The following is a 26029-nucleotide window of genomic DNA, read 5'->3' on the forward strand; positions in this document are numbered from 1 at the left end:
TCCATGTTGAGTTGATTTTAACACATGGTGTAAATACATTCAAGAATAGTTTCATTTTTTGCACGTTGCTGTTCAATTTTTCTAGCATCATTTATTAAAGGGGCCTTCCTTGTTCCAGTGCATATATTTGTTCTTTTGTTGTGGGTTAGCTGTGGTTTTATTTCTGGGCTCTCAATTTTTTTCCACTGCCTCATGCATTTTTTTTTTGTTGTTGTTCCAGTACCATGTTATTTTAATTGTTATAGCTTTACAGTGTTGTTTCAAGTCCAGAAGTGTAATACCTACATTTTCCCCTTATTAGTCGAAAGAGCTTCGGCCTTTCCTAACATTTTGTGGTTCCATATGACTTTCAGTAATCTTTGTTCTATTTCTTTGAAGACTGTGTTCACCTGTGTTTGGATAGTTAGGTTGTTTTTATTGGTTGGCTAGTGTAATTAGTGCTGCAATGAACGCAGGAGTACATGATTCCCTTTCAATTAGCGTTTTTATGTTCTTAGGGTAGATGCCTCGAAGATGAATTTTTAATATAGTAGTTCCATTTTGAATATTTTGAGAAATCTCCAGACAGTTTTCCATAGGGACTAGACCAGTCAACATCCCCACCAACCATGTAAGAGGGTTTCTTTTACTCCACGACTTCACTAACACTTGTTGGGGATTATGCTAACATAATTTTACTTATGTATGGAATATAAAGAAACAACAAAAAAGGGACAGATAAAACTAACCAAGACAAACTCTAAAAAGATGACTGCAGAACTGAGCTACTAGAGGGGAGTCAATAGTTGGGGATCACAGAAGCGAAGAAAACTATGGGTGTTTTGATGGTTAGTATGGTGTGGTAACATACATCCAAAGAGGTGTGAACCTATCCCCTAAACCATTACATAGTGTAATAAATCAATGTTACCTCAATTAAAAAAAAAAAAAGAGGAACACTCTGAAGAAAATTTTCCAGGCAATAGCTGGATCTGACTTCCACAACCCTGATGGAATAAATCCAGCAACCCAGGTACCCACCCACACAGTCACACTATTCTGCTGAAACCAGTCTAGACAACAGATCCCCATCAGCAGTATGCCCTTCCCCAGGATGGAATGGCTCAAGATTCTGTTGTTGTTGTTGCTATCCACAGTGAACTCTGCTCTGTACCCAGCGGAGATGCTGCACATTCAATGGGAGCTATGGAAGAAGTAATACAGGAAGCAAGGTGAATGCAATCTCTTGGCATTTACTTTAGGTAAAAACTCTGAAGCGTATGTCCAGTGATCATCTTGAGGTCTCCCTTGATGTCCATACATATGAATTGGCCATGAACCATTTGGGGGACATGACTAGTGAAGAGGTGGTTCAGAAATGACTGGATTAAAAATGCCTCCCTCTCATTCCCACAGTAACAATGCCCTCTATATCCCAGAGAGGGAAGGCAGAGTCCCAGACTCCACAGGTTCTCAAAAGAAAGATGGCTTCCAAGCAGGCTACATGCTAGGTAGTAAAACAATTCTATGTCACATCCAGCATGTACTGAAGATTCAGGGCATTGACTCTGAAGATGCCCACCCACATGTAGGTTAGGATGACAGTTGTCCATACAACCCAACAAGTGAGGTGGCTAAATGCAGAGGGCACACAGAGACCCCCGAGGGAAAGGAGAAAGTGCTGAAGTGGGTAGTGGCCCTGGTGGCACCATTTCTGTGGCCACTGATTCAAGTCTCACCTTTCATCTTTTTAGCAAAGCTTCATAGCATAGCTTTTGGCAGTGGGCTATGGGATGTGAAGGAAAACAGGCATTGGCTAAACAAAAAACAGCTGGGGAGAAAATTACAGAAATGAAGGCTAAATCCTCATGGTTCAAAATAAGAGCAACACCTATGGCATTGCCAAGCTGGCTATTTTCCCCAAGATGTGACTTCATCAGAACACTCCATTCGGCTTTTCTGTTCTTTCCACTGTGGTGCAATGTGGTAACACACTTTGGAAGGGACTGTGTGCCTCTCCTGCAGCAGATGGAACGATACAGAATTTTCTGGTCAGTGTCCATGTGGTTTATACTGCAGATAACGTTCTGTCCCTCCCCACAAGGCCTTCGCTTTTCACTGTGGGTACAGTGGGAATTTCCCAAATAGGTGTGGACTTAGGCTGGCAGAGGCCACTACAGCTTGCCTGGTTTGTTCTGTGTGGGGTTTCCAGATAGGCTAGACTCTCACTCACAGAAGCTAGTTAGTTTTCACCTAAGAGATCAAAGGTTACCTGATCTTCTCAATCTCCAAACTCATTTTTTTGTATCCTCAATGCAAAACTTTCTGTTTTCTACCATAATTCATAGTTATGCATGTTCCATTGGTGCAAATATGTGATGCAAGAAATATTTTCCTTCTTTGAATTTTTAAGTCAGCCAAATATTTATCTCTTACATATAATTTAATAATTAGCTAGGTAGTAAAACAATTCTATGTCACAAAAAGAGGCAAAGAGTAATTGAACAACCTAAGATAACTAATGTGGGACTCTGGGCAAATCTTTAACTCTCCCCGTAGTTTTTCCTAAAAATTTCTCATATGAATTCTGTAATATCACTTTTCAATAAGGGTGGGGGAAAGCTTAGAATTCCTTTGGGAATATTTAATTTTTCTTTTTACCCCAGACCTCTGAATCAGAATCTCCTGGAGTAGGTCCCTGGCATCTGGGTCTGTGCATAGATTGGATTTTTCTTTGTGTGTTAAAGACAAAAACCATTTTCTCTCCACATGAAGACATAGGGACAGTTTCTACCACACCCAGAGTGAGTTGACACAAATGCCTAGCTCTTATGGAATTTCTTCATTAATACACGTTATTAATACAAAGTTACCTTGTTCAACAGAGATGCAATCACGTGACACTGAACTTGGTTGCTCAGGCCTGGGGAGGCAGAAGTGTAGAAAAGGTGGCTGTTTTAGCTACACTGAGGGGAATCACGGAAAGCAAACATTAAAATTTGGCTTGATGTATTAGAGAGGGGGAAAAAAAGATCACCATTTCCTTGGGGGTTCCGTGTGGCAAAGGGAAAGAATATCTCGGGAGGAAGGGAAGGAAAATGAGGATCCTCCACGTTCAGACAGCCCCTCTAGCTCCCGGAAATATTTTGAACATTGGGATGGATTTCATGTGTGTGAATGTGACCTCGGAAGAGAGGGTCAAATCTTCTCGTGGATCCCCAAAGGGTTCTCTTCCTGGGAAGATGGCTCAAACCCAGAAACTACAAAGGCGTTGGTTCTAATAGAAACCACAGCTGATGCGGTTGCAGGGGAGGGGCTGGCGCACCAGAGAGCACACAGGGCATGTTTATTTTGGAAGAGCTGTGGTTCAGTTCCAAGTCAGCAGCTTTGTGCAGCACAGTTTAAGGACACTGTTCCCTCTAGCATGTTTCCACAATCAGTGCTGAGGGTTGCCACTCTCAAAATGGAATTCTCTTGAATGCAAATCAAGGTGCAGCAGAGCAAGCCCTTAGAATCAGATGTCCCGTGTTTTAGATGAGATCAGGTGCGTTCAGAGTGGTGTGGCTGTAGACTGATAGCCGGTGTGTTAGTTTTGTACAGATGACCTTCGGCACACTACGAGGACTTTTTGAGACTTACTTCATCTAGAAAATAGAATAATGCCAAATGCAGAATTTTTTTTTGTGCAGATTTGGATTTGATGGTTTGGGACGGACGCTAATTTTCTTTCCTTAACCAACAAAGGGTAGAACCTCCTACTTATTCATCCATAAACATGTGATACTAAAAACAGATGCTTGATTCCTTGAATTGCCAACAGTTGGTGCGGAAGGAGGCACTTGAGAGGCAACAGTTTCTGTCAGCTTTCTGTAGCTTCATTTTGACCTGTGTGTGGAAGTCCCATTCATTTCTCACCAATATCTATTTTCCATGGAGGTTCAGATAGTGATTAGGATCCAATCTTCAGTTCTTGCTTGTGACTGAAGTTTCTAGTACAGGTTTTGGTTCGGTCTGGCTTACATTTCCCCATCCACCTAACATTTATGTCACACCTAGTCAGTGCCAGGAAAAGTAGAAAGTGAGACAGACTTGGTACACAGGTCCAGAGCCTCAAAGGTCTTTTGCTTAAATAAGAATGTATTTGCAAAGCATTTAGCAGCTGTTCAGGGCAGAAAAAAAAAGTATGAAACATCATCTTTCAAGGACTCAAGACTCCTTCTTCAGCAAATCTTCTCTATGGCTTTCCCTGACAGGATTTGTCACCACTTCATTTGTATTCATGAAGCTCTTTGAGGAGCCCGAAGTCAGCACACCATGAGAGGACCACTAATGTATACCCACTTCCTCATCATCTGTAAGTTCTTTTAAGGGCAAGGACTATGTGTTTAACTACTTTCTGTAGCTCTGGCTGAAGCAACATCCTGGCCTGCACAAGAGAGCAATACATACCGTTGCATTGAATTTTTGGTCATCAGAATGACACTTAATAATCACCTTTTAAATGGAATTCCAGTTGACATTTATCACTGGATGTCATCCACCTTTTCCTGTCAAGTATCGTCCTACCTATTGAATCGATTTTCCCACTACATCACTGATCCACATTTCATCTGTGTGGTATTACAGTGGAGGTGAAGATGTTCAGAAGCAGCCAGGACTCAAATTAGATGTAACTAAGAACTTCCTGAGGATTTGTGGTTGCCAAGTCCTGGGAGGACTAATTGAGGGAAGCTATGACGTTCCTGGAGGACATTCTTAGGAATGCATCAGGTTTTTATTGGTACAAGTTGGACTCAGTGGTCTCTCACTTGCAGTAAAGGAACGTGAGGGTTGCCCTGTAACAGGTTAGCTGACCGCCCAGAGCGATGGGGTTTGGTCTGCAAAAAGCACGTTACTGTACCTGTGCACTTAAGGTTTCCAGAGGGCTTTCTATCCTTGGGAAAGCCATCAGGGGTACTCCACGGGGGTCCTCAGGTTTGGGTTTGGAAGGAGATTCTTGTGTTCCTCTAAAATTATGGACCACACACATTCCCTGTAGGATGAGGGCAAAAAAAGGGGGTCAGTTTGCAGACACCAAAGCTTTTCCTTACAGTATCATTGCCAAGGTGACTTTTCCCCCTTTGAATCAGTGGGGAGGGGCCCTGGAGAAGCTGGGGCGTTACCCAGGGTGTCTGCTGAGCACAGTGGAAGTGCAGAGGAAGCATCTGCTTGATCATCCAATAGCAGGCGCATGGCGCCTGTTTCCTCACCACACAAACAGGAATCATAATACCTACACCTACCATGCAATTTGTAAGCATTAAAAGACCCAAGAACATCAACCACCTCTGATAACAGGTGGCATTCCCTCAGGGTTATTACAAGTCTGGCACTGTTTGGAGGGTTTTCCTTATTTCATTTTACCTATTTAGCAATCTTACCAGGAAGATACTATGGTTATCTCAAGTGTAGATAAGAAGAGGCAGAAGTTAGGTAACTTCTGAATTAAACTCCATTGCCTTAAGTCACATCACTAACATTCTGCCTTATCACGAGTGTCAAAACATATTGCAAATATTTATGTTAGTCTTTCCCTCCCACATAAGGTGATCATTCTTATACTACATGATCACTATTTTCTTGCTATTAAATAACTCACTAGCGAGATCTTTATTGCTTCCATGAATAGACCTGCCCTCCACATTACTACCCACTGAGGCTTACTAAGGCCCAGTTAGTGTTTTCCTGTCTCTTTCCATACTCTCCCTCCACTTGTTCTGCACCTTTGCCCCCATACCCAGAATGAACACCTTTGCTCATTCCTCTCACTCTTCAAATCCTTCTAAGCACTTCCGTAAACACTCTATCTGGCTCAGTCTGCTCCAGCTCTGCTCATACTTCTCCTTTCGGGAGCTGGGAGAAGTGGAAGGAGCAGGTGCTTTGGGTTTGGAGAGACCGAGGTCAGGAGGTGGCTTATTGGCTGGGTGGCACCCCGGAAAGTGACCTATCTCGGAACTTCACTTTCCTCGTCTGTACAGTGAGGGCAAGAATACTGCTGGGCTGTCCTAGGCACACGTGACTGATGACCATAAGCTGTAGGGCAGGTGGCAGCTATTCAATGACTCAGTGCCTTTTCTCTCCACCCCCCCCCACAAAGTCTTCATAGAAAACACAGATGGGACAATAATGAATATATGCTGAAGACAATCGCATTCGCAGACACTGCTCTTTTCTCTTTTGCTCTGTTTCCAACACCTCTCAGCTTGGCGACGCCTGCAGTCTCCTCTACAGCATCCTTCCCTGCCATTCCTCAGCCGAGTGTGTGTGTGTGAAGAGGGCATATGTGTAGGCCCAGCGTGGCCTGTCTCCCATCAAAGCCATTCTAGGTCGTCCGTAAAGATCATTTGCAGAAAATAAATGCCACTTGCCATCAACTGGGACCGTAATAACAGACCCAATAATGACTGAGTGGTAGGAAACAGGACTGCAGGTTGCTAAGAGAAAACAAGTTTAATGTTGAAGCAGAATTTGTATAGGAGGCTTCAGCAAACACAAAGGATTTCATTCCATTAAAGACCCCTGCAATTGCTTGGGACAAGCGCTGCTTTCTCTCCAGCTGGCAATAATTGGCTTGAGAATGGATGGATACAAAATTGTTTCGTTTTTTTCCTTTTGAGCACAGGCCTTCATTTATGTGCCACTGATGTTCTTTGAAAACCTTCACTTTTCTTGAAGTCAGCTGTATGCTTTCCCTCTTTACAAAGCAATCTTGGGGAAATAACCCTGGTGAGCTATTAAAATCTGAGGCTCAACCCAATGCCACTTTTCCTGCAGCTTCTTCACCCAGAGAATTTGCATTGAAGTCCTTCACCTTTTACTAGAGGATGTAAATAATCCATTAGAAATACTGAGTTTGAGTGGGGCTTCCCAATCAGTTTTCTGAGTAAAGAAGCATTTTCTGTTTATATCTTCACAGGTAAATAAGCTGGGAAGCCATGAGCTACAGGTTGAAAGAGGCATATGTATTTTTGTATGTTGAGGAAAACAAGGTAGAGGAATAGAAAAGGAGGAATTAGGTCATGGGACCATAAAATCCATTTTGTGCAGTGCCAGTGTTTGTGGGTGCTGTGGCTGAGGGAGGGCAAACGGGGAGGGGAGACAGCCAGGCTGCTGGATATAATCAGGGGCTTCCTTTCCTGCTCAACATACAACTTCCTGGTCTGAGGATGTATTAAAGAGCTTTGGGGCCTGTTTTTCACCCCTGAAAAGAATAAAAGTCCTACAAATTGGCACCTCCTTGGTAAAGCCATGTGATGGAATATTGATTCACTGAATTGATGCTACCACATGGGTAAGCCTCAAATAATGATATTGGGTGAAAAATGACACGAAAACATGCAATACACAAGATGTGATTTGGTTTCTAGGAAGTCCTAGGAAAGGTGAAGTAAAGTGATAGGAGGCTCGCTGGTTGCTGGAATGAGGAGAAGGGAAGGCAGCATCTGTATGTAAAAACGGATCAAACCGTACACTTGATGGGCTATTCCATAAGCTTCTCCTACTCAATAAATCTGTATACAATAAAATACCACAAAAACAATAAAAATTAACCTCTTCTTCCAATTCAACTCAGGTTAGGGTGTTTTTAGTTAAGTAAGTGGCTGGGCCTTTTTCATCTATTAAAACTACATCAGAAATGTAAATACATGGAGAAAGGGCATGAATCCACAATTTTCTCTAGAAAAGATAATCATATGAGGGTGAAAAGGTACTTGTAGGAAATAAAATGCTGCAATGATCATTATGGAAGTCCCCAGCCTGCTCCTGAATGGCTCTGAGGCGAGACAGGCCACACTTGCACATCAGGTCCACACACGGGCTGACAAGTGGCAGCGAGGCTCCTGTGGAAGAGGCTACAGGCATTTCAAAACAGAGATATGACTAGGATACAGAAAAAGAGATCATCAGAACGGCCTTTAAAAAAATCTGGGTGTGGGTCCTCCCTGGTGGTGCTCTGGGTTAGAGCATAATACTATGAAGCTAAAGCCACTGCTGCACAGGTTTGATCCCTGGCTAGAGAGGTGACCCACATGGCACAGCAGACCTCTCCTGACCTGCCCGCTGCTCCCGTCAGCAGTGTACTTTGTCGACCTGCCTGTTTTGCTCCCCACTCTGTCTCTGGTGAAGCCTCTCACTGCCCCTATACCTCTGGCCTGTACCCCAGTTCTGTATGCATAAATAAATCTTTAAAAAAAAAGTCTGGGTGTGTGGCTGAGGTTTCCATTTCAGAGTGGCATACACAAGTCTGGGCCAGAGCTGACGTTCTAGAGAGACTGGAGAAGAGATAGCTGTGGAGATATGATATGAGATATGCAGTAGAGCTCTTGATTCTGTGTTCCTCCTTCAAACAAGAACAAACTTCTGTTCACAGCATATCCTAAGAAACTATCTAGAGAACACTGGCTTGAAGGTAGGCCAAAATCTTACTCTGCCTGGCCCAGAGTTGAAGGAAGTAGAACAAGCTGTCCTCCCCAGGATAATCCTCTCTTGCTCTGCAGTGGACTCTGCCACTCACAAAGCTGAACGTGCACTGTGAAACCTGGGAGTGTTGACTCTGCATGCTCTTGTGCAGCCTGTCAAAGAAAGAAAAAGCTGGAAAGAGAGAAGCTGACTTACCAGAAACAGAGCCACAGCAGTGCCCAGGATGAAGCCTGCAATCACGTCGGAGCAGTGATTCCGATATTCGGAGACCCGGTTAAGGCCCGTCAGGAAGGCCGTGCAGAGGGCCCCGAGGCACAGCACTGGCTTGGCCAGTCGACTGCTCTTTGTCTTGATTGTGCTTGTGATGTACATCTGGCACAGGAAAGAGACTGGGGAGTGACCGGGAGTCTCCTTGTATGGTTTATGCACATGCACGTGCTTGCAAACACGCACACAAGAGGTTTGTACCAAAGCAATCACACCAACAGGTTGAACAATTCCAGCTACTAGAGAAAGCACTGGGCTGATATGCATCATAGTGATGTGAAAGCATTTGGTTTCTCTGTAACTAATTCAAGAGTTCAGGCTATTAGGGAATTCATGTAAGATTCTCAGGTACCAAATAAACTGTCCTGGAGATGAACTTTATGGAGAAGATCACGTAGGTAGTTGCTGAACATTTTGCTTTTTGCATTTTCCATAGCTCTGAGTGAACGCTGGAGCACTAATCATGTTTTCACACAATGGATACGAGTGCTGACTAATTAGCTGATTGGGTTAGAACTCCCAAGCCAGTGTCACATGAATAGGTTTCACGTTTGTAGGGAAATTGATTCCCACATTCTTTGGGGCAGCTGTGATCAGTTCTATCCATTCATTCACTCTAGCACGTTCTAAAATATTACTTTTCTGTATCTTACAACTAAAACTTTGGGACTATGTGAAGGATGATGTAATTTGTTTTTCCCAAGAGTCAGGCTGCCGTTATTTCATTTTCAGGAGTTAGATAAGACGCTGAAGTTTCATAGGCTTAATTATCAAGTGTCTCTGATAACCCAGAATTAGGCAATCTGCCTCTTGCAGGTAACAAAACAGGTCACTTTTTGTGAGATTACAAGGAACCACTAGAGGGCACTATTGATCTATTATTTCTTTAATAAATGTGCTAAATGAGTTTGCAACGGTGAAAAACAGTATGTGGATGCTTAGAATCTATAATACATTTGTATGGCCTGAACACATGCAATTTAAAATAGATGCATTTTACAGTCTCATAATAGAGATGGTTTATTTCATAGCATGATGCTTCAACACTGGTGTGAATGCAGGAAGATGGGATTCATTTATATATATGTAACAGATGTCCTACAAAACCGTTAGATCAAAGTAACAGAAATTAGAGCATACTATTACTCCTTCTGGTTAGTTAGTATTCCTCACAATATTAACTAGTACTTAAGAAATCCTTGTTCAGTAATTTCTAAAAGCACTTAACATAAAATAGAGGTTCATAAAATGTTTGCACAATGGGAATTTTATATCAGGGTTTAACTGATTATAGTTTGTCTGTGGGGCATGACTTGAATTGGAAAAATCTGAATCCTTGAAAACATGTGTTATAGCAGCATCTATTCTAAGTGAGCTGATTATAGTTACTTCTTTCTTCCCCAAAGAAATTTCTCTCTCATTTGATGAGATGATACTTTGAGCTACGGATTTGTTTTTATAATGGTGGTGTAAAAATTCATTTTACATAGCAATGACTGGAGCTTGATAAGAACACAGAAAAAGGTGTAAGAACACATTGCTTCATATAACTTTCGTTCTGATAATTTAGGAGAAATCAATATTTTACAAATTGGAAAATATGTTCAATGCTTGCGATGACTTCTTTGTTTAGAAAACACTTGATATCGTATTTAACCCCCCTTTATGTAAAGTGAAGGAGTCTCACATAGCTACAATTGATCTATTTTGTAAACTGATGCTTCTGTATCATATATGTTCCTGTTTCTTAATGGGGTAGCAAGTCATATGATTTCTATCATGTGTTTATTAAGGAACAGATCCAAAAGAAATAACTAGAACTTATTTTGGATAGTTGGTGGTTGACAAATTGCTCCTATAGATGTGATTTTGGGACACGAAGGGACCATTGTTTTAAAGAGAATATTCAGAAATTTATTTTAAACTGTATAAACAGACCAGACCCGAGGTCAGTCATTTTTTCCCTCCCTGGATGTACATATTCAGGGAGATGGCAGGGACATTTCCCTCAGAAGTAGACTCTCCTTGCGGAGCCCAATTATCCATATTGTAGGAGACTGGAACACACTCCCCTGGGGGGTGGGCAAGGGTGTGCTCAGAATCTCTGGGAAGAATACATTGTTTATGTATTGCTTAATATATTTTTATTGAACTACCATATATATATATATATATATTCTCGCTCATTTTTCATAATAGAGAATTCTCCTCTCTGGTGTGTTTACCATAGTTTTCCCAGCACCAACTCACCCATTATCCTCTACCATAGGCCTTTCCTCCCCTCCCTATCCCTTTCCTCTTTTGGAGGCTTCAGATCTATAGTCAGCTTTCAAGGGTTGATGTTACAGTTTGTGTTTCTAATCTTATTCTTTCTCTTTTCAGCTTATTTCACTTAGGATAATCCCTTCCAGTTCTACCCATGTGTCCAGAATGTCATGAGGTTATCCTTTTTGATCACTGAGTAGTATTCCATTGTTGAACTCAACAACAACCCAATCAGAAGGGGCAGAATAAGACATATAGATGGCCAACAGGCACATGACAAAAAAAAAGTTCTTCACCACTCATCATCAGGAAAATACAAATAAAACCACAATGTAATATCACCTCACACATGTGAGAATGGCCCACATCAGACTAGAAACAATAAAAATGAATTTTAAAAAGGGGTCTCTCCTCTTCTTTTCCTTCCCTCACCTTTCATTGGTAGCCTCTGGACTAGTGATACCCTGAATTTAAAATAAGTTGAAGTAAGGAAAATGGGGTGTTGTAGACCAACAGTTGCTTTTCTACAGGTAAAGGCCTGTGATATCCATCCCTGAACTGACCCCTCTCCTTCCAGACTCCTGGTTCTAAGGAAGCACGAGCCAGAAGAAGGTGGATTATATTATTTGCAAGATAGATGCTATTAAGGAGTACTTAAAAAAATGGAATTAGATCAATTTCAAATGAATGCAGTAAAGAGTAGGAAAATAGGAGAGAAGCTGTCGTTTCTTCTTACATTTTAAGAGGTGGGACATGCTTTAGATTTTCTCATGTGGTTTGGGAGCACTGAGAAGTGAACTTTTGGATGCTGGGGTGGGGGAGGTTTGTAGGAGCAGCTGTCTCTCCTGCTGAATTCGTGGAGAAGGAGCTGAGGGAAGCAATGCCTTCATCCTCGTCCACTACACCAATGAGGATGTCCTTCACACAGGCTACACCTGCAAACTTGTAGGCAGGTGTGACAAGCATGTGTTCTGAAACCAGCCACAGCTTTGCCAAAGAATGCTGTCATAGGCAGTGAGAGAGTTTCAGGCACTGAACCCAAGTCTAGGTCCCAGCTCCAACTTTGTTCTCAGTTATACTCTGGATCTCAGCTTCTGGGAGGATTTGACCAAGTGGCTACCTACATTCTTTCCAGAATTACTATCCTACGCTAGATCAGGGTTTACAATGGGATCCTATGGGGCGGGGGTGCACAACAGCCTCATTTGTACAGGAGCAGCAGGTCATGACATGACTCTAAAAATCAGAGTTAGTGACACTGGAGACAGGTGGGGTGAGGAAGGCAGAGACATATCCCAGCCAAAACTTGTTCAGGGGTGACAGTAAGACTCACCGTGGCATATAAGGCGGAGTAAATGCTCAGAGCAGCGTGTTTGGAGGGAAAGGATCTCCGGGCCTTTTCTACCACTTCCAGGTCCCCGGTGCAAATGTTGCCATTGCTGATGAACTGCTGGTGTGCTCGGCAGTCTGTGCTGGTGTAGTTGGGCTTGCACACTGTCAGGAAGTACGGTGTCAGGTGCCCCGTGACCACTTGGCCGGCATTTACAAAAATGTCAGTAGCAAAAAGTCCAAATGCAAATACCCCTGGAAGGAGATTTAAAATAATTAGGGATGTCAACAGACATTTTGGGGTGCTTATAAACCTGGGCTCCAGTCCTGCCTTTGTGACTTCACATTTGCAGGCACTGGAGCACAAGTTTGATCCCCGGCCAGGGAGGTGACCCACATGGCGCAGCAGACCTCTCCTGCCTACCCGCTGCTCCTCTCAGCAGTGTACTTCATTCACACTTTCAGCTGTTGACCTGCTCTCAATCTTGGTTCCCTCAGTCACAAAGTGGGCGGGTAAGCGAAATCTCTGACAGGGGTAGGAGAGATGAAATAAGATCTTGTAAATACCCACGAGGGTGCATGGCCTTCAGCGGACACAGAACGTCGGTTTTTTATTTCACTTAATGAAAATACTTTTTCCCTGTCCTGTTTGCAAACATATCATCTCTTAGGGGTTACCTCTAATAGGGCAGGTGAGAGTGAATGGAGGTTGTTAGGGAATTGTCTCTAAAAAGAAATATGATAAAAAGATTATCCCAGAAATCTGATTAAATTCACCATTTACTTTGAAGTTGTAAACACAAAGTCAGACGGAAGAGTATTAAAGTTGAAAGCAGGTGATCATATTGGTTTTCTGTTTTTTTAATTTCTATTTATTTATGAATACAAGAACTGGGGTACAAATCAGAAGTGCGGGGGTTGGGGGGTGTGAGAGGATTCACCAGAGGCAGAGTGGTGAGCAGAACAGGCAGATCCACAGAAACACATTGTTGAGGGGAATAGGGGTGAGGCAGCAGAGGTCTGCTGTGCCGTGTGGTCACCTCCCTGGATGGGGATTGAACTTGGGCTGAAGTGGTTGCAGACAGCTTCACAGTGCTGTGCTTTAACCACCTTGAGCCACCAGGGAAGGCCCTGGTTTTCTGTTTTCACTGTAATAGTTACCACACACCAAGAGGCTTAAAACAACATGATTTTATCATCTTACAGTTACAGAGAACAGAACCCAAAATAGGTCTCACTGGGCTAACACCAAATTCTGGCAGGGCCATATTCTTTCTGGAAGCTCCGGGGCAGAAGTCACTTATTGCCTTTTCCATCTTCTAGAAGCTGCCTTGACTTGCAGTCCTCTTCCACAATCACACCATTATGATCACTGTTTCATGATTTCCCTCTTGTGAGGACTCTTGCATTGTCCTGGCTCCATCCGGACAATCACCTTGAGATCCTTCGCTTAATTGTAGCTACAAATTCCCTTTAATCATGTAAGGTGACATAGCAAGCTGTCCCCAGGAGCAGGGCCAGGGCCTTTTGGGGATGGTGGGCATTCTTCCTCCCACACTACTGTGTCTGGCTGGTTATGAGTCCTGGGGGAAGGCTCTGCTTCCTGCATCTTAACTGTTTTCTAGTAAATTCTACATGGTTAGCCCCAATAAGCTTGAGCATGATAAACAGAATTTGTTAAAAGGTGCTTCATTATGAATCCTTTCAACATCTGTATAATCCATATTGATTACAGGTGGACTCTTGTCTGTTCAATACGTCAAGAGAGGCAAGGTACCCACGCAGCTTGGTGGGCTCAAAACCTTTCCAATGCAGCTCATTTATGGGAGGAGTAGGCAAGTGTGAGAAGCAGTCTTAGTTGTAGATGTCAAGGACCTGCTATTGTTTCTGTTCAATTCTTCCCCATTTTTGTCTCCTATACCCAGAGTCCTAAATCTGCAAATTGTGCTGATTTCAGCTCCCAAAAGTTAATCCATTATCATAGAAGTAAAGACAAGTTTGGCTGAAACCTTCATTCGGTTTTCATTGTGATCTGCATTAATTGCTATAATTTTCCTTTTTGTGGCTTTGCCAGGACGCCTTTATCACAGAGAGAATTAGTTCTTTTAATAGCACCCATCAGCTCAGCACACTGCTGGCCATGGGGCGGAGCACACATTGCACTTGTGGCAATTTTTACCCCCAGGTTCTAAAAGTCTGAATGGTACGTCCTCAAGCCTGATCCTTAAAGACTAGACTTCTGGCCTCTTCAAGGGGCAGTAAGTCTGTCTAGACATGGCGTTCTAGGAAACTGGGGTAATTTATGATTTGAAAAGGGACAGCTGGCAGCACTTCCCTCTGGCATTTTATTTGTCACAAGTGTGGCACCTCCGGAGGGCTTGCTCTCTGTGAGGCAGAGAATTTCCGGGATGCTCGCTCCAGTGTCTGAAGTGCAGTTCTGTGGTTCCAGTGAGTCTGTGATGGGCAGCTCTCCGCTGCCCCCTGGGGGGATAGCGCAGCTGAAAGTCACTTTTCCCTCTTTTCCTGCCCCCTCTGAATGGTGCCTGCATTTCTGATGGCTTCCCAAGCATGTGCTTTCTTAATGTTTCATTTTGGTGCATTTGCCCAGGCATCGGAAGGGCATTGAGGCAGCCCAGAAGCCCACTGTGGGCACAAGCCATACCAGCAAAGGGTGGGGGGGGGGGCCCAGGGTGATTCACAGACATTGCTGATCAGACAGGACTTTTCCTGAGAGATGCGTCTTTCCTCTTTTACTTAGCCCTCAACTCCTTGTGTATATTTACAAGTCACAAAAGCTAAAAATCGATATTTTTGTCCTCAAATTCAGGTGGAACACAGATAGTGTTCTATCTGTGTATTATAGGGTCTGGTTTGAAGGAGATGCTTTAAAAAATGTCTATAGATCTTCCCTCAGTCCTAAATTCTTTGAGATCCTATTTTTGAATTTAACAGATACATGTGTAATCCCCATAACCCTTCCTATCTGGTTTTGTTTATCTGTTGGCTCCATCCCATCATGGTGTTTCTAGCTTCAGGGGAGCTAATCAGATTTCTCAGCGAATTTATGTCAGACACATAAGTCTAGAAGTAAAGTGCTTTTGATTTGCCAGGGCTATGTGCTTGAGACAAAGACAAGTTATTGTTGCTTTGTTTGGAAATCTTAAAAGGCTTGCAGGGGAAGACCAACGGCGATGGTCTGGAGGACGAAACCCGAGTTTCTAAAATCACCATAATTTTAGGGTTTAGATTAAGAATTTAGATTTTAGGGGAGGATGTCAGCCAAAGAGGAAACAGCGCCTGTATGCACAGGCCATACTGGAAGGTCTCTGCTCACTGCCTCCAGGGCCGGGGTACTAGAAATCTCTAGAATGATTCTCGAAAATCCAGTGGAAGTGTGTCTTGTGCCTATTAGGGGGAAACTCAAGAGCCTTTTACAGAAGTTTCACATCTGGCACGGTATCAGACAACAGATGCCCATGTTAGCAATATCGAAGGGGAATTTCACAGTTGTGTTATTATTCAATCATGTCCATCTCTTCTGTTAGATTTGTAGAATATATAGGCTCCAAGGAGCAGAGGACACCTCTGTTCAATGTTGTATCCTAAATATCCCAAAACAGACACAGAGTTAATACTTAATAGATATTAGTGGAACCAATGAATCAATTATAGAAGAAATTGTGGAGATTAGCAGATGAGGATAAAGAGTGTAGGAACTTGTCCAAATTTTCTAACTACTTAGTATCTCACATCCCAGTTCTATTGGACATAGGGTTTGACATCAAACCATTTGGCATACATGTTCTAGGGACCATATCTCTTGTTTTATAAACTTCAAAAAATCTAGCACAGTACAAGACACTTAACAAATAAAGAGAACAACTGAAAAGTGGGACTTTATTAAGTGTCTCATGAATGAGTACATGTATAAGTAATAATTTGGAAATGAAAACATTCTCCATTTCAATGTGGCAAAATGAATCAAGAACCTTAAATTAGAGTGTGATCCAAGATGTATACAGGAAAAAGTCTTAATTTATTCATACAGAACTGGGGTACAGGCCAGAGATGCGGAGGGTGAGAGGCTTCACCAGAGACAGAGTGGGGAGCAGGACAGGCAGATCAATGAAGTACACTGCTGAGGGGAGCAGGGGGCGGGTCAGGAGAGGTCTGCCGTGCCATATATGGATAACCTCCAGGGCAGGCGGGGATCGAACCATGTGGAAGTGGCTTTAGCTTCTTAGTGCTGTGCTTTAGCCCGCTGAGCCACTAGGGAGGGCCTGTTTGTTACATTTTTATATATGCCACATGTGAGTGAAATCATATGGGATTTCACTTTCTCTGTCTGACAAATTTCAGTAAGCACAACACTCTCTTCATCTATCTATGTTTTTGCAAATGGCAGAATCTCATCTTTTATTACAGCTGAATTGCATTCCATTCTGTGCATGTGAGTCTGTGTATCTCCAGTCTTCTTTATTCAACGGTCTGATGGCCACTTAGGTTGTTTTCAGATCTTGGCTGTTGTAAAACATAGGGTTGCATATATCTCTTTGAATTAGTGCTTTTGTATTTTAGTGGTAAATACCCAGAAGTGGATTGAATGGAATTGATATTTTAAGTTTTTTAAGGAGATAGGCAGTATTATTATCTCCACATGTCACAAGTGAGGAATCTGGGGCACAAATAGCTCAATGAACTGGACCTGGTTCATGCAGCTAGGAAGTAGAAGAGTTAAGTTTAGAGACCCAGTGGTACTGCTCTAAATCCACACTCCTAAGCATCACCCAGGTTTCTATTTTGATGTACTTAGGCATCAAGTCATGAGAAAAGCACTTTAGTTCTGCATGCTTGCCAGCATGTGTGCACACAGCTGACACACACTGGGAAGAGGCCAGGATATAAGTCATGCCTCCTGTGAAATACATGTTATGCACATGTCACAACAGAACAGGAATTTCTCGGTTCTTTAGCCAATAATTTCCCAACAAGAATATGATAAAACCATGATATATCATAGGCACTTAAGTCGTGTCATATGTCACAAAGCACTTTTCTCATCACTTTGGCAATGAATCTAACTTTTTTTTAACAGTATAATTTTTAACAGTATAATTTAACAGTATAATTAACACCATTGGCACAAATTGATTTATCCAACAAATATTATCTTATTCTTCAAATAGATGTTTCTTGGAACATTAATATCAAGGTGCTCAGAACAAGATTATCATAGTCTCTTTTTCCAGTAGAGGTTACAAAGACACCACAGGTTGACAGTGGTCTCTGTCTTAATGGCATGGCTTTAATCCTAAAAGCTAAATGCAGAGATTTTATTTATATCAATTATCTGAACCTAAGTTGCTTTATGTCACAGGGCTATTACCCAAATCATAGAACTAGTTCTAAAAATATTTTGTAAATTATGAACTCTACAGATAACTAGTTGCTATTATTTTTATGCCTGAGGTACACAGATGTCCTCAGTATTTTAACTAAGTTAACTTTACAAACTAATTTTAAAATGGGGAAGAGACAAGACTCCTGTCATTCTAACTACCTCAAATATTTAACTATAGATTAATCATGCTTTATATATATATATATATATTTAAAGATTTATTTATTTATGCATACAAGAACTGGGGTATAGGCCAGAGGTACAAGAGGGTGTGATTGGCTTCACCAGAGACAGAGTAGGGAGCAGAACAAGCAGATTGACTGAAATACACTGCTAAGGGGAGCAGTGGGCAAGACAGGAGAGGTCTGCTGTGCCATGTGGGTCAGCTCCCTGGCCAGGGATGGAACTCGTGCTGGAGTGGCTGTGAATTGCTTCATAGCGATACAACTTAACACCTTAAACCATGAGGAAGACCCTAATAATGCTTTATATTTAAAAAGCACTTTGTACAATATGATGAGCTGGTGAATTATGAAAAAACAAACAAACAAACCCGTATTTGTCATTATTGTAATTAATTATCATGGCAAGTGGAGATAAAGGATAATAACTTAATAAAGATGAGGGGTAATCAACTAGAAAACTCCTAAATATGTTACAAATGAAAGAACAAATAGACTTCTACTTCCTAAAAGCATAATTTCCTGATAACATGGTTTTATTTTGACACAAGTATCTTTACTTCTTTCTCAGGATAGCTCCTCAGTGATTTCTCTCAAATGTCTGGCTCCCTTTCACTTCTGCTAGTCTTTAAGTACCAAACTGCCAATCTGCCAACTGCTGAGGAAAATGACAACTAGTGTAAACACTGGTGCTGGAGAGGGCTTTCGGAAAAGGAGCCCTGGAATTTCATAGGATTAAATAAACTTCCTCCTGATAGTGACCTTTAAGGATCTGGGCCAGGAATCTTGTTCAGATTTATAATATTGTTTTGTAGTTATTGCTGAAAAGGAATATAGGGAACTATCTCTCTTGAAAATTTGAATGTGTATTGTTGTTCCATTTAATGTAATACCACAGCAAATGTTATAAGAAGGAAAAGGAATAGCGAGAAAAAAAGAAAAATATCTAATTTGATTTTATTCATTGTTTAAAGTGTTGGTCAAATTTGTTAGTTCAGTAGATTCATTTCCAACCCTATACTTGAAAAACTTATAATGGGTTAAAATGGGTAAGTTTAGCTTTGATATTTTACATTTAAAGGATGGAATCCTTCTTATAATGAGAATCTAAGGGGGGAAAATTACTGTAGGATTTGTGACTCAAGAATTCAATCCTCTTTGTCAAGGTCAAAACAAGTAGCATTTATATAAAGGAAGAGGTGGTTTAATTTGAATGTTTTCCCTTTGACTTCATTATTCTAGCCACTTTCTCACTTAACATAATTTCAGAGGGGCGGGGAGTGAAGGGCTGTACATTCAAGCCTTTGCACACAGACTACTAAAACAGGGATTTTGAGCACTAAGGTGCATTGTTAACTCTGCTTTTAGGCTGAAGTCTGAGTTAGAAGTTAGACATCCTTCTGGGTAGCTTTTATTTTACCATTGCTAACTTAAAAAATATTTAGCTCTATTTTTCTGATTTTAAAATTATATATTTCCATGCTAATAAATAGAAATTACCAAATAGAATGCAAAAAAAACCCAAAATTATTCATCCATCTCCGTACAATTGAGAGGTGGTATCAGTTAAATTAGTATACCTCCCTTCAAACTCTTTTTTATGGGAAACACAAACACACATACATACATAAACACATATTACATAAAGTTTTTAGAGGTTTATTTTGAATTATAGATTTACAGTATCTTGACTTTCATATAACACTATTTCTTCTTTCATTAGAAATTCTAATTCTGGGGTGATAATTTGTGATTGCAGCATTTAAAAAATATTAGCTATTTCTAACATACCAGGTCAAATAATTTAGGAGGAAAAAAACTAATTTCTCTTATCACTTCCTTAAGAAATTATTTGAAGTGGAATTTTGGGTTAGTAGGTATTTTTAAGATTATTGAAATATACTGTCAGATTGTTAAGTAGAACAATTTGATAGATCAAATTGGTATCACCAGAAATATACTAGAATCTCCAGTTTTTTCTCATCTTTGACAGTTACTCCCTTATTTTCTTTAAAAATACTTTGTTATTACTTTGCTCATTTTAACAATGTGAGATTTACTGTATTTGTTGGGAAATACTACTTGTGATGTATTCTAGAAAATTACATAAACTGCAAGAGAACAATCATGCCGTTTCAACTTAATTAGAATAGCTAACTGAAATAATTGTCATTTTCTAATTCCAACTGCATCCTATGTATTTTGGTGGCTACTGGACTAGAGGAAAAAAAAGACTGTTAAATCTTCAAAATAGCATTCTTAATATATTTTGACAGCTACCTTATTTTACTATAATTTATTTAAAAAATGTCCATTTATAGGATCTTTACTCCAAGTAGCACCTTTTTCCTCGCATGAAAAAAAAAATGGGTACACAGAAAAAGTTATGCTTCTTTAAGATAAATAAATCCCACGTCCTGCAATCGCCTATATGAAAAGTCAGAATAAACCTCTCAGACCTTCTCTTAGAAATTGCCTTATTTGTGCACTTTAATTTCCTAGAACTAAGCTGATGAGTGGTAATAAAGTTAATTAAACAGGAAGCAAATGAATATTTAAGAATCAGCATTTACAGAAGAAATTCTAGGCAAATCTGTGACTTAACAGAGATAAACTTTGTTCTTTACTCATCAAAAACATTTTATTGAAAACCTACTCTTTGCCATGCATTTTGCAGTATGTTACTGATGCAAAGTGGAAAAGATACAATCTCTGCTCTCCAATGGATCACATATTAATAGGAGCAACAGACAAATAATTATAGCAATCTGGCAAATGCCTATAGAAGATGTAGGTGTAAAGTTCAGTAGAGGAGGAGGAAGCTAGTTTGGATCACTAAAGAGGTAATTGGAGAGCAGTGCTTTGAAGGGTGAGTGGGACTGGGCCAGCTTTAGTGGTGACAGGGAAGCAGTGGAATACTCTAGACAGAAGGAGCAGCATCTGAGTAGGAACCAAGAAAATCCATTCCCTGTTAGCAGTCGGAATGCACTGAGAAGTTTTAAGTAGGAAAATAACTTGCTTATATTTTTGCTTCCAAAAGATCTACAAAATGGCAAAAGATATATTTGTGGTACTGAAGTGAAGGAAGCCAAGTTGTAAGACAAGGTGTAAATAAACCACTTACAGGAGCAAGAATTTCTAAGAGTCTAAACCAGTGGCTCTCATGCATTAATAGGCGTCAGAATCACTTATGATTTGTCATGAAACAGATCATGAGGTGCATCCCCAGGTTTTCTGATTTAGTAGGTATCAAAATTTCTAACAAGTCTTTCAAATTAAGATTTCAATTTCTAATACGTTCTTGCCTAATAAGACTTCAAGGTTTTTGATCTTAGCAACTAGAAAGATCCTGTTTCCATAAAACAAAAGAAGGCTGCTTCTTTATTCAGCTAATACCCCAAGGTTCCCATGTTGCCTGCCAGCTTGCTCCCTACTCTGGGATTACTCCTCGAGAAGTATCTTATACCTCTGAACTTTAACTGGTCTCATCTAAATATCCAAGGCATGTCATCCTGGGATCCAACGCTCTGATAATTTATCATAGATTCAAATGGATCAGTGTTTCACTGATTATGAAAAGGAACTTGATGCTCCTCTAGGGTGAAAAATATCTACCTGAATAGAGGTCTTCTTGTAGGCTGGTGCACTAAATCAAGTGGCTTTTCAGGAGCCACAATAGGAAATCAGTAGATTTTGTAGGATCTCCCCAAGTCAGTGAAATAGTTATTTGCTGAGTACTTACCATCTATGAATGCTGCAAGACCTATATTCCTACCTAAGCCACCTCACTCACTCATTCCCATATCTACTATCATCATCAATATCACCTCAGGCATTTTATAAAAGTCCTAAAGGGAGAGAAGTAGCCCATGCCTTAATTACTCCTTATCCCGAATACTAAGAAACCAGTTTGTTCTGCAACTATGTTCAAGTTGGATTTGTTTGCTCACATTTTGATAAGTCCCTGGTATAACAAAATTATTGGATGGGAAATCTTTGTCTGGAAATTTGATTATTTCTGCATTTGCTGTATCAGTGATCCACTGCCCTCCACCCTTGCCGACTTGCTTCAAGTGTACATGGCAATCCCAGTCAATAGTAAGATGTATATTCAAAAAAGATCATCAATAAATATTGTATAAGGAAAATCAAAATTTGAAATCATTGTAGGACAGACCTTATTCAAGGATCAAAAATTAAATGTGGCACTAGGATTAGGCTCAATTTCTATGCTCACTGGCAAATCTCAAAGCAACCCCTGCTTTTCAAGTTGATAGATTCACAGTTTAGTTTGCTTTATCAAGTGGGTCTAGTTTCAGCAAGTTTAGTAAGTTACACCTACAACAGAGGGCTTAGTTCAGCACTTTCTTGTACTTACCTATGAATCGTATGATCCTTCGGAGTAAGGGATTTAGGTAACAGCATTCTCCAGTCAGAATAGTTTTCTCCTGGGCAATCAGAGACTCTCTGGTTGACTTTATGAAATACATGGATATCTCACCAATAAAAATCTGGGGAAGGAATGTTTAAGAAATGTCAAGTTGTCTGATTAAAAACAACAACAACAACAAAAAACAGTGGCTTGAAAAAAACTTCTGAGGATCCACAATCTCATTGTATTGGAAAGATGTAGCTAAAGAGTGGTTTATGTTGACCCCTTCAAAATAATGAACTTAGATTTCTGTCTATAATACTAAATTCTTAGGCCCTATAAAATAGTTGAAATAATAAATTGTCATAGGATTTATAATAAGCTCATGCTGGGATTGATTTTAACTCAATGTATGACATACAGTCACTGTGCCCAATAGAGCAATACATGCACACGTTGTAGAAAGCCTTACTTCATGATATGATAATACTGCCATTGTTGACATGATCATCCTTCATTTTAACATGTCTCTGAGCTATATTTCTCCAACTCTGAATGAGTTGATTGTTCTCTTTTTATGATTGACATCTCTCTTGTCGTCTTGAATGAATATATGTTGCCATTTAAACCACAATGCTCTAACACAGATTGTGAGTTCCTTGATGACAGGATGACACCTTGCACTTCTTCATTATCCTTGTAGTACCCAGTAGTTTCTATGGCCTGTTTCATCAGCAACTAGGTCTTTGACATCCTTGTAAAGCAACAGGCCCACAGAGTTCTGCCTGACTATAATCTGCCTCTCTGGAGGCGTAAATCTGGCTGGCGTGACCTTGGAAAGGTGAGTGCTGGCTTCAGTTGACAGCAGAGAAAATGGGAAAAGTGAGAAAGCAAAGAACCACTTAACAACAGAAACAGGTTAGGATAATTAACCTTAATAATCATAAGCTACCTTAATTATTTTTGACAGGTGCAGTTTTAAAAACATAAGCACTTACAATGAGCTCACATATGTGAAGTAGAATTTCCTGGAGAGAACTTTCTCTGATCCTACAGAGTAGATTAGGCATTCTTTCTGCATGGGGGTTTGTTACCTTGTGTTTTCATTTTCTAGTTATTACCCCAAGTAATGACATCTTGTTATTGTGATAGTATGTCCTGCCTGTACCTTGGTTGTACCCCTAAAGCCAAAGCCCAGTGGAAGGCACATAAGAGCTATTCAAAGTTGAATGAAAGAAGCATATCAGAACAGTGAAGGAATGTGTGATTGAGGAAAAAGATAAATTAGGAAAAAGAATGTCTATTCATTATTTTTCTGGATGCAGTGAAAATGTTACTATCCTCTAAAAAGACTTTGTAGCTTGCAAAGGAAAAGGAAGACCCTGTTTTCTCACTGCTGCTACAGCACGTTATAAAGATCTCTATCCTGAATTGCAATTATTGTGTATGTCCCTCTTCATTGGGCGGTGACATCCTAGTGGGAAGGACTTTGCCTTCCTTGTTTAGTGACTAGAAGTGGGAGTAATATACAGGTTCAATTAGTATTTTGTGAATGAGCAGAAAATTGAATCTCTAAAGAAACTACTATGGTAGACACCTCTGACCTTCATTTGTCCAAAGATGAACTCTGTAGGAAATTCCCAGTATGGGTCAGAAAGTATGGAAATCTTGATGGAATGTTTAAGAATAAATAAAAAACAAGGACAAAGTAATAGAAACTGAACTATCTCTTTTAAACTCGTTTATTAATTTTTTGCATAAATTTGCAACCCATTCTGCAAGAAATTGTTTTGGTACAAGGGAAAGTAAACAGATACACAGTGGGATGGAAGAGGGCCAGGAAACCAATAAACTAAAATATAGATAATGTCACAATATGAAATATGATTAAAAAATTAATCAGGGACATGGATGAAAAATAATAAACAGCAGCATAAAATATACACTGCTTGCCAAAATATTTCATAAACTCCCAAATTCTTAATCTATAGTAAAGAGATGTGCAAACTCTAGAAATTCTCTGTTTGGTGAGACTTTCCACTACTTAATAAAAGAGGGGGAAAAACAGCAACAACCAAACAAATATGTGAGGAAATCTATACACAACCTATTCTTGTTAAAAATAAACCTAAGCATATGTGTGCGCGTGCACACACACACACACACACAGTTAATAAAATCACTCTAAGGTATATTAGACCAAACAGAGCTTGCCCTTTAAAAGTTAATGAGGCTCAAATTCACACATAAATTGACCTAAGTCTCTCATGTTAAAAATAATGAGCAAGACAAGAATTGCTACTACTGACCAACAACATTCAAAACACAACAGATAAGGAGCAAAAAAGAAAATTAAAAATAAGAGCAAAGATACATCTTTGTGCCCAGTTCCTGACATAACACCTGGACTCTATTAAGTGATTGTGAATGTTTATGTAATGAAGAATGAAGGGAGAAAAGAGAACAGGGAAGGAGTCCTTTTACAACATAAAGACAAGAAGATGTTCCTGGTTTTTTTTTTTTTAGATGTTCCTGGTTTTGGTTCACACTGTGTAGACAGAGGTGGCTTATGAAACAACCTAAGTTTCTGATCTCTGTGAGCTGCATGGATGTTCATTTTTCTGCATTTTACTGACCATACATAGGGTGCTGTTTCTCTAACCATTGTCTCCCACAGGGTCTGCTAGCTTGGAAAGAAAGAGGGAGGATTCTGTTTGATAAGGAAAGGGGTGTCTCCTTTTCCTGCCAGACTGCCAGTCCATGGTGGACACCATTTTGCACATATGGCAGATTTATGACTCTGATTTTGGCAATGGCTGGGTTCCTCCATCTGTATCTTTGCCACACACTCTGCTTCTAGCTACCACGCTGCTCAGAGAACAGCTGGGCAAGTGAGACACTCCATGTGTCTGACCCTGGATGACCTTTCTGAGTGTTGGCTAACAAACACAGCGTCACTCACTGCAAACAAGAATATTCTCTGATAAGAACCAACTAAGGTCAAACTCTAGATCAGGCAGTGAGTTACCTGTAGTGCACTACATTGGTTTGTTTCTGATCTCCCAACTATGCCAGATGTAATCTCAGTGACACAGGACATTTAGATAATAAACTTTAGGTAACAAGATTAACTGTTAACTGTTTTTCTTAATAAAATTACCATTCAAATATAGAATCTAAGTAGCAAATAAATAAGCAACTTGAAACATGGTGTATCAGTTGGTGTGTTGTCTTCTAAACTCCATTCACTTTTCACCAATGTTTATGGTTCATCTGATGAGTGATAAATAAGTAATAAAGTGCTGAATATTCAGGGGCAGTTGTTTTCAAAATATAAACACTGTAGAAAAAGTCATCAGAAAAGATGTGTTATAATTTCATGAATGATGTGAAGGGGGACTTACTGATCATTATATGTCATTGTCATTTAAAAAAAAAGGCGGCTAGAATTCCTGGAATATATATTTTGGGTTCACACATTTGCTAGTTGTAGCTCTGGAATTTGGCAATATCAAAGCTGTTGCAGTATGACCTTAATGTGGCAGTAGAGTAGAAATCCTAGCACTTTTATTTCTTGCCATGTAACTCTGGTAGGTAATTGAGCCTTTCTGAGCTTCCATTTTTCCCTTGTTTCATGGTTCTGAACATAAGGTCAATAATTATGTCAGAAATTTGTTGAGTAATTAAAAAGTGTATGTAAAAGCATCAATATGTGCCCAAAGGACATTTATTACTTTCATTTCTCAGTCTGTCTTTGTAAATAAGTGTTTTGAA

General features: G+C 40.3%; 1 protein-coding gene across 1 annotated transcript in view; it reads right to left on the reverse strand.

The window, feature by feature from the left end:
* LOC101625387 (lipid phosphate phosphatase-related protein type 1) overlaps positions 1–26029 on the reverse strand; it is a 36686-nt gene that overhangs the window by 2966 nt on the left and 7691 nt on the right. Inside the window, exons 2-5 of the mRNA XM_012721275.1 lie at positions 22262–22394; positions 12305–12555; positions 8635–8811; positions 4880–5011 (exon numbers count right to left, since the gene is read on the reverse strand). Of these exons, the coding sequence (XP_012576729.1) occupies positions 4880–5011; positions 8635–8811; positions 12305–12555; positions 22262–22394 (693 nt within the window). The remainder of the gene's footprint in view (positions 1–4879; positions 5012–8634; positions 8812–12304; positions 12556–22261; positions 22395–26029) is intronic.

Source organism: Condylura cristata, unplaced genomic scaffold (genome assembly GCF_000260355.1).
Source record: "Condylura cristata isolate star-nosed mole 26May11 unplaced genomic scaffold, ConCri1.0 scaffold00006, whole genome shotgun sequence".
Taxonomy (NCBI): Eukaryota; Metazoa; Chordata; class Mammalia; order Eulipotyphla; family Talpidae; genus Condylura; species Condylura cristata.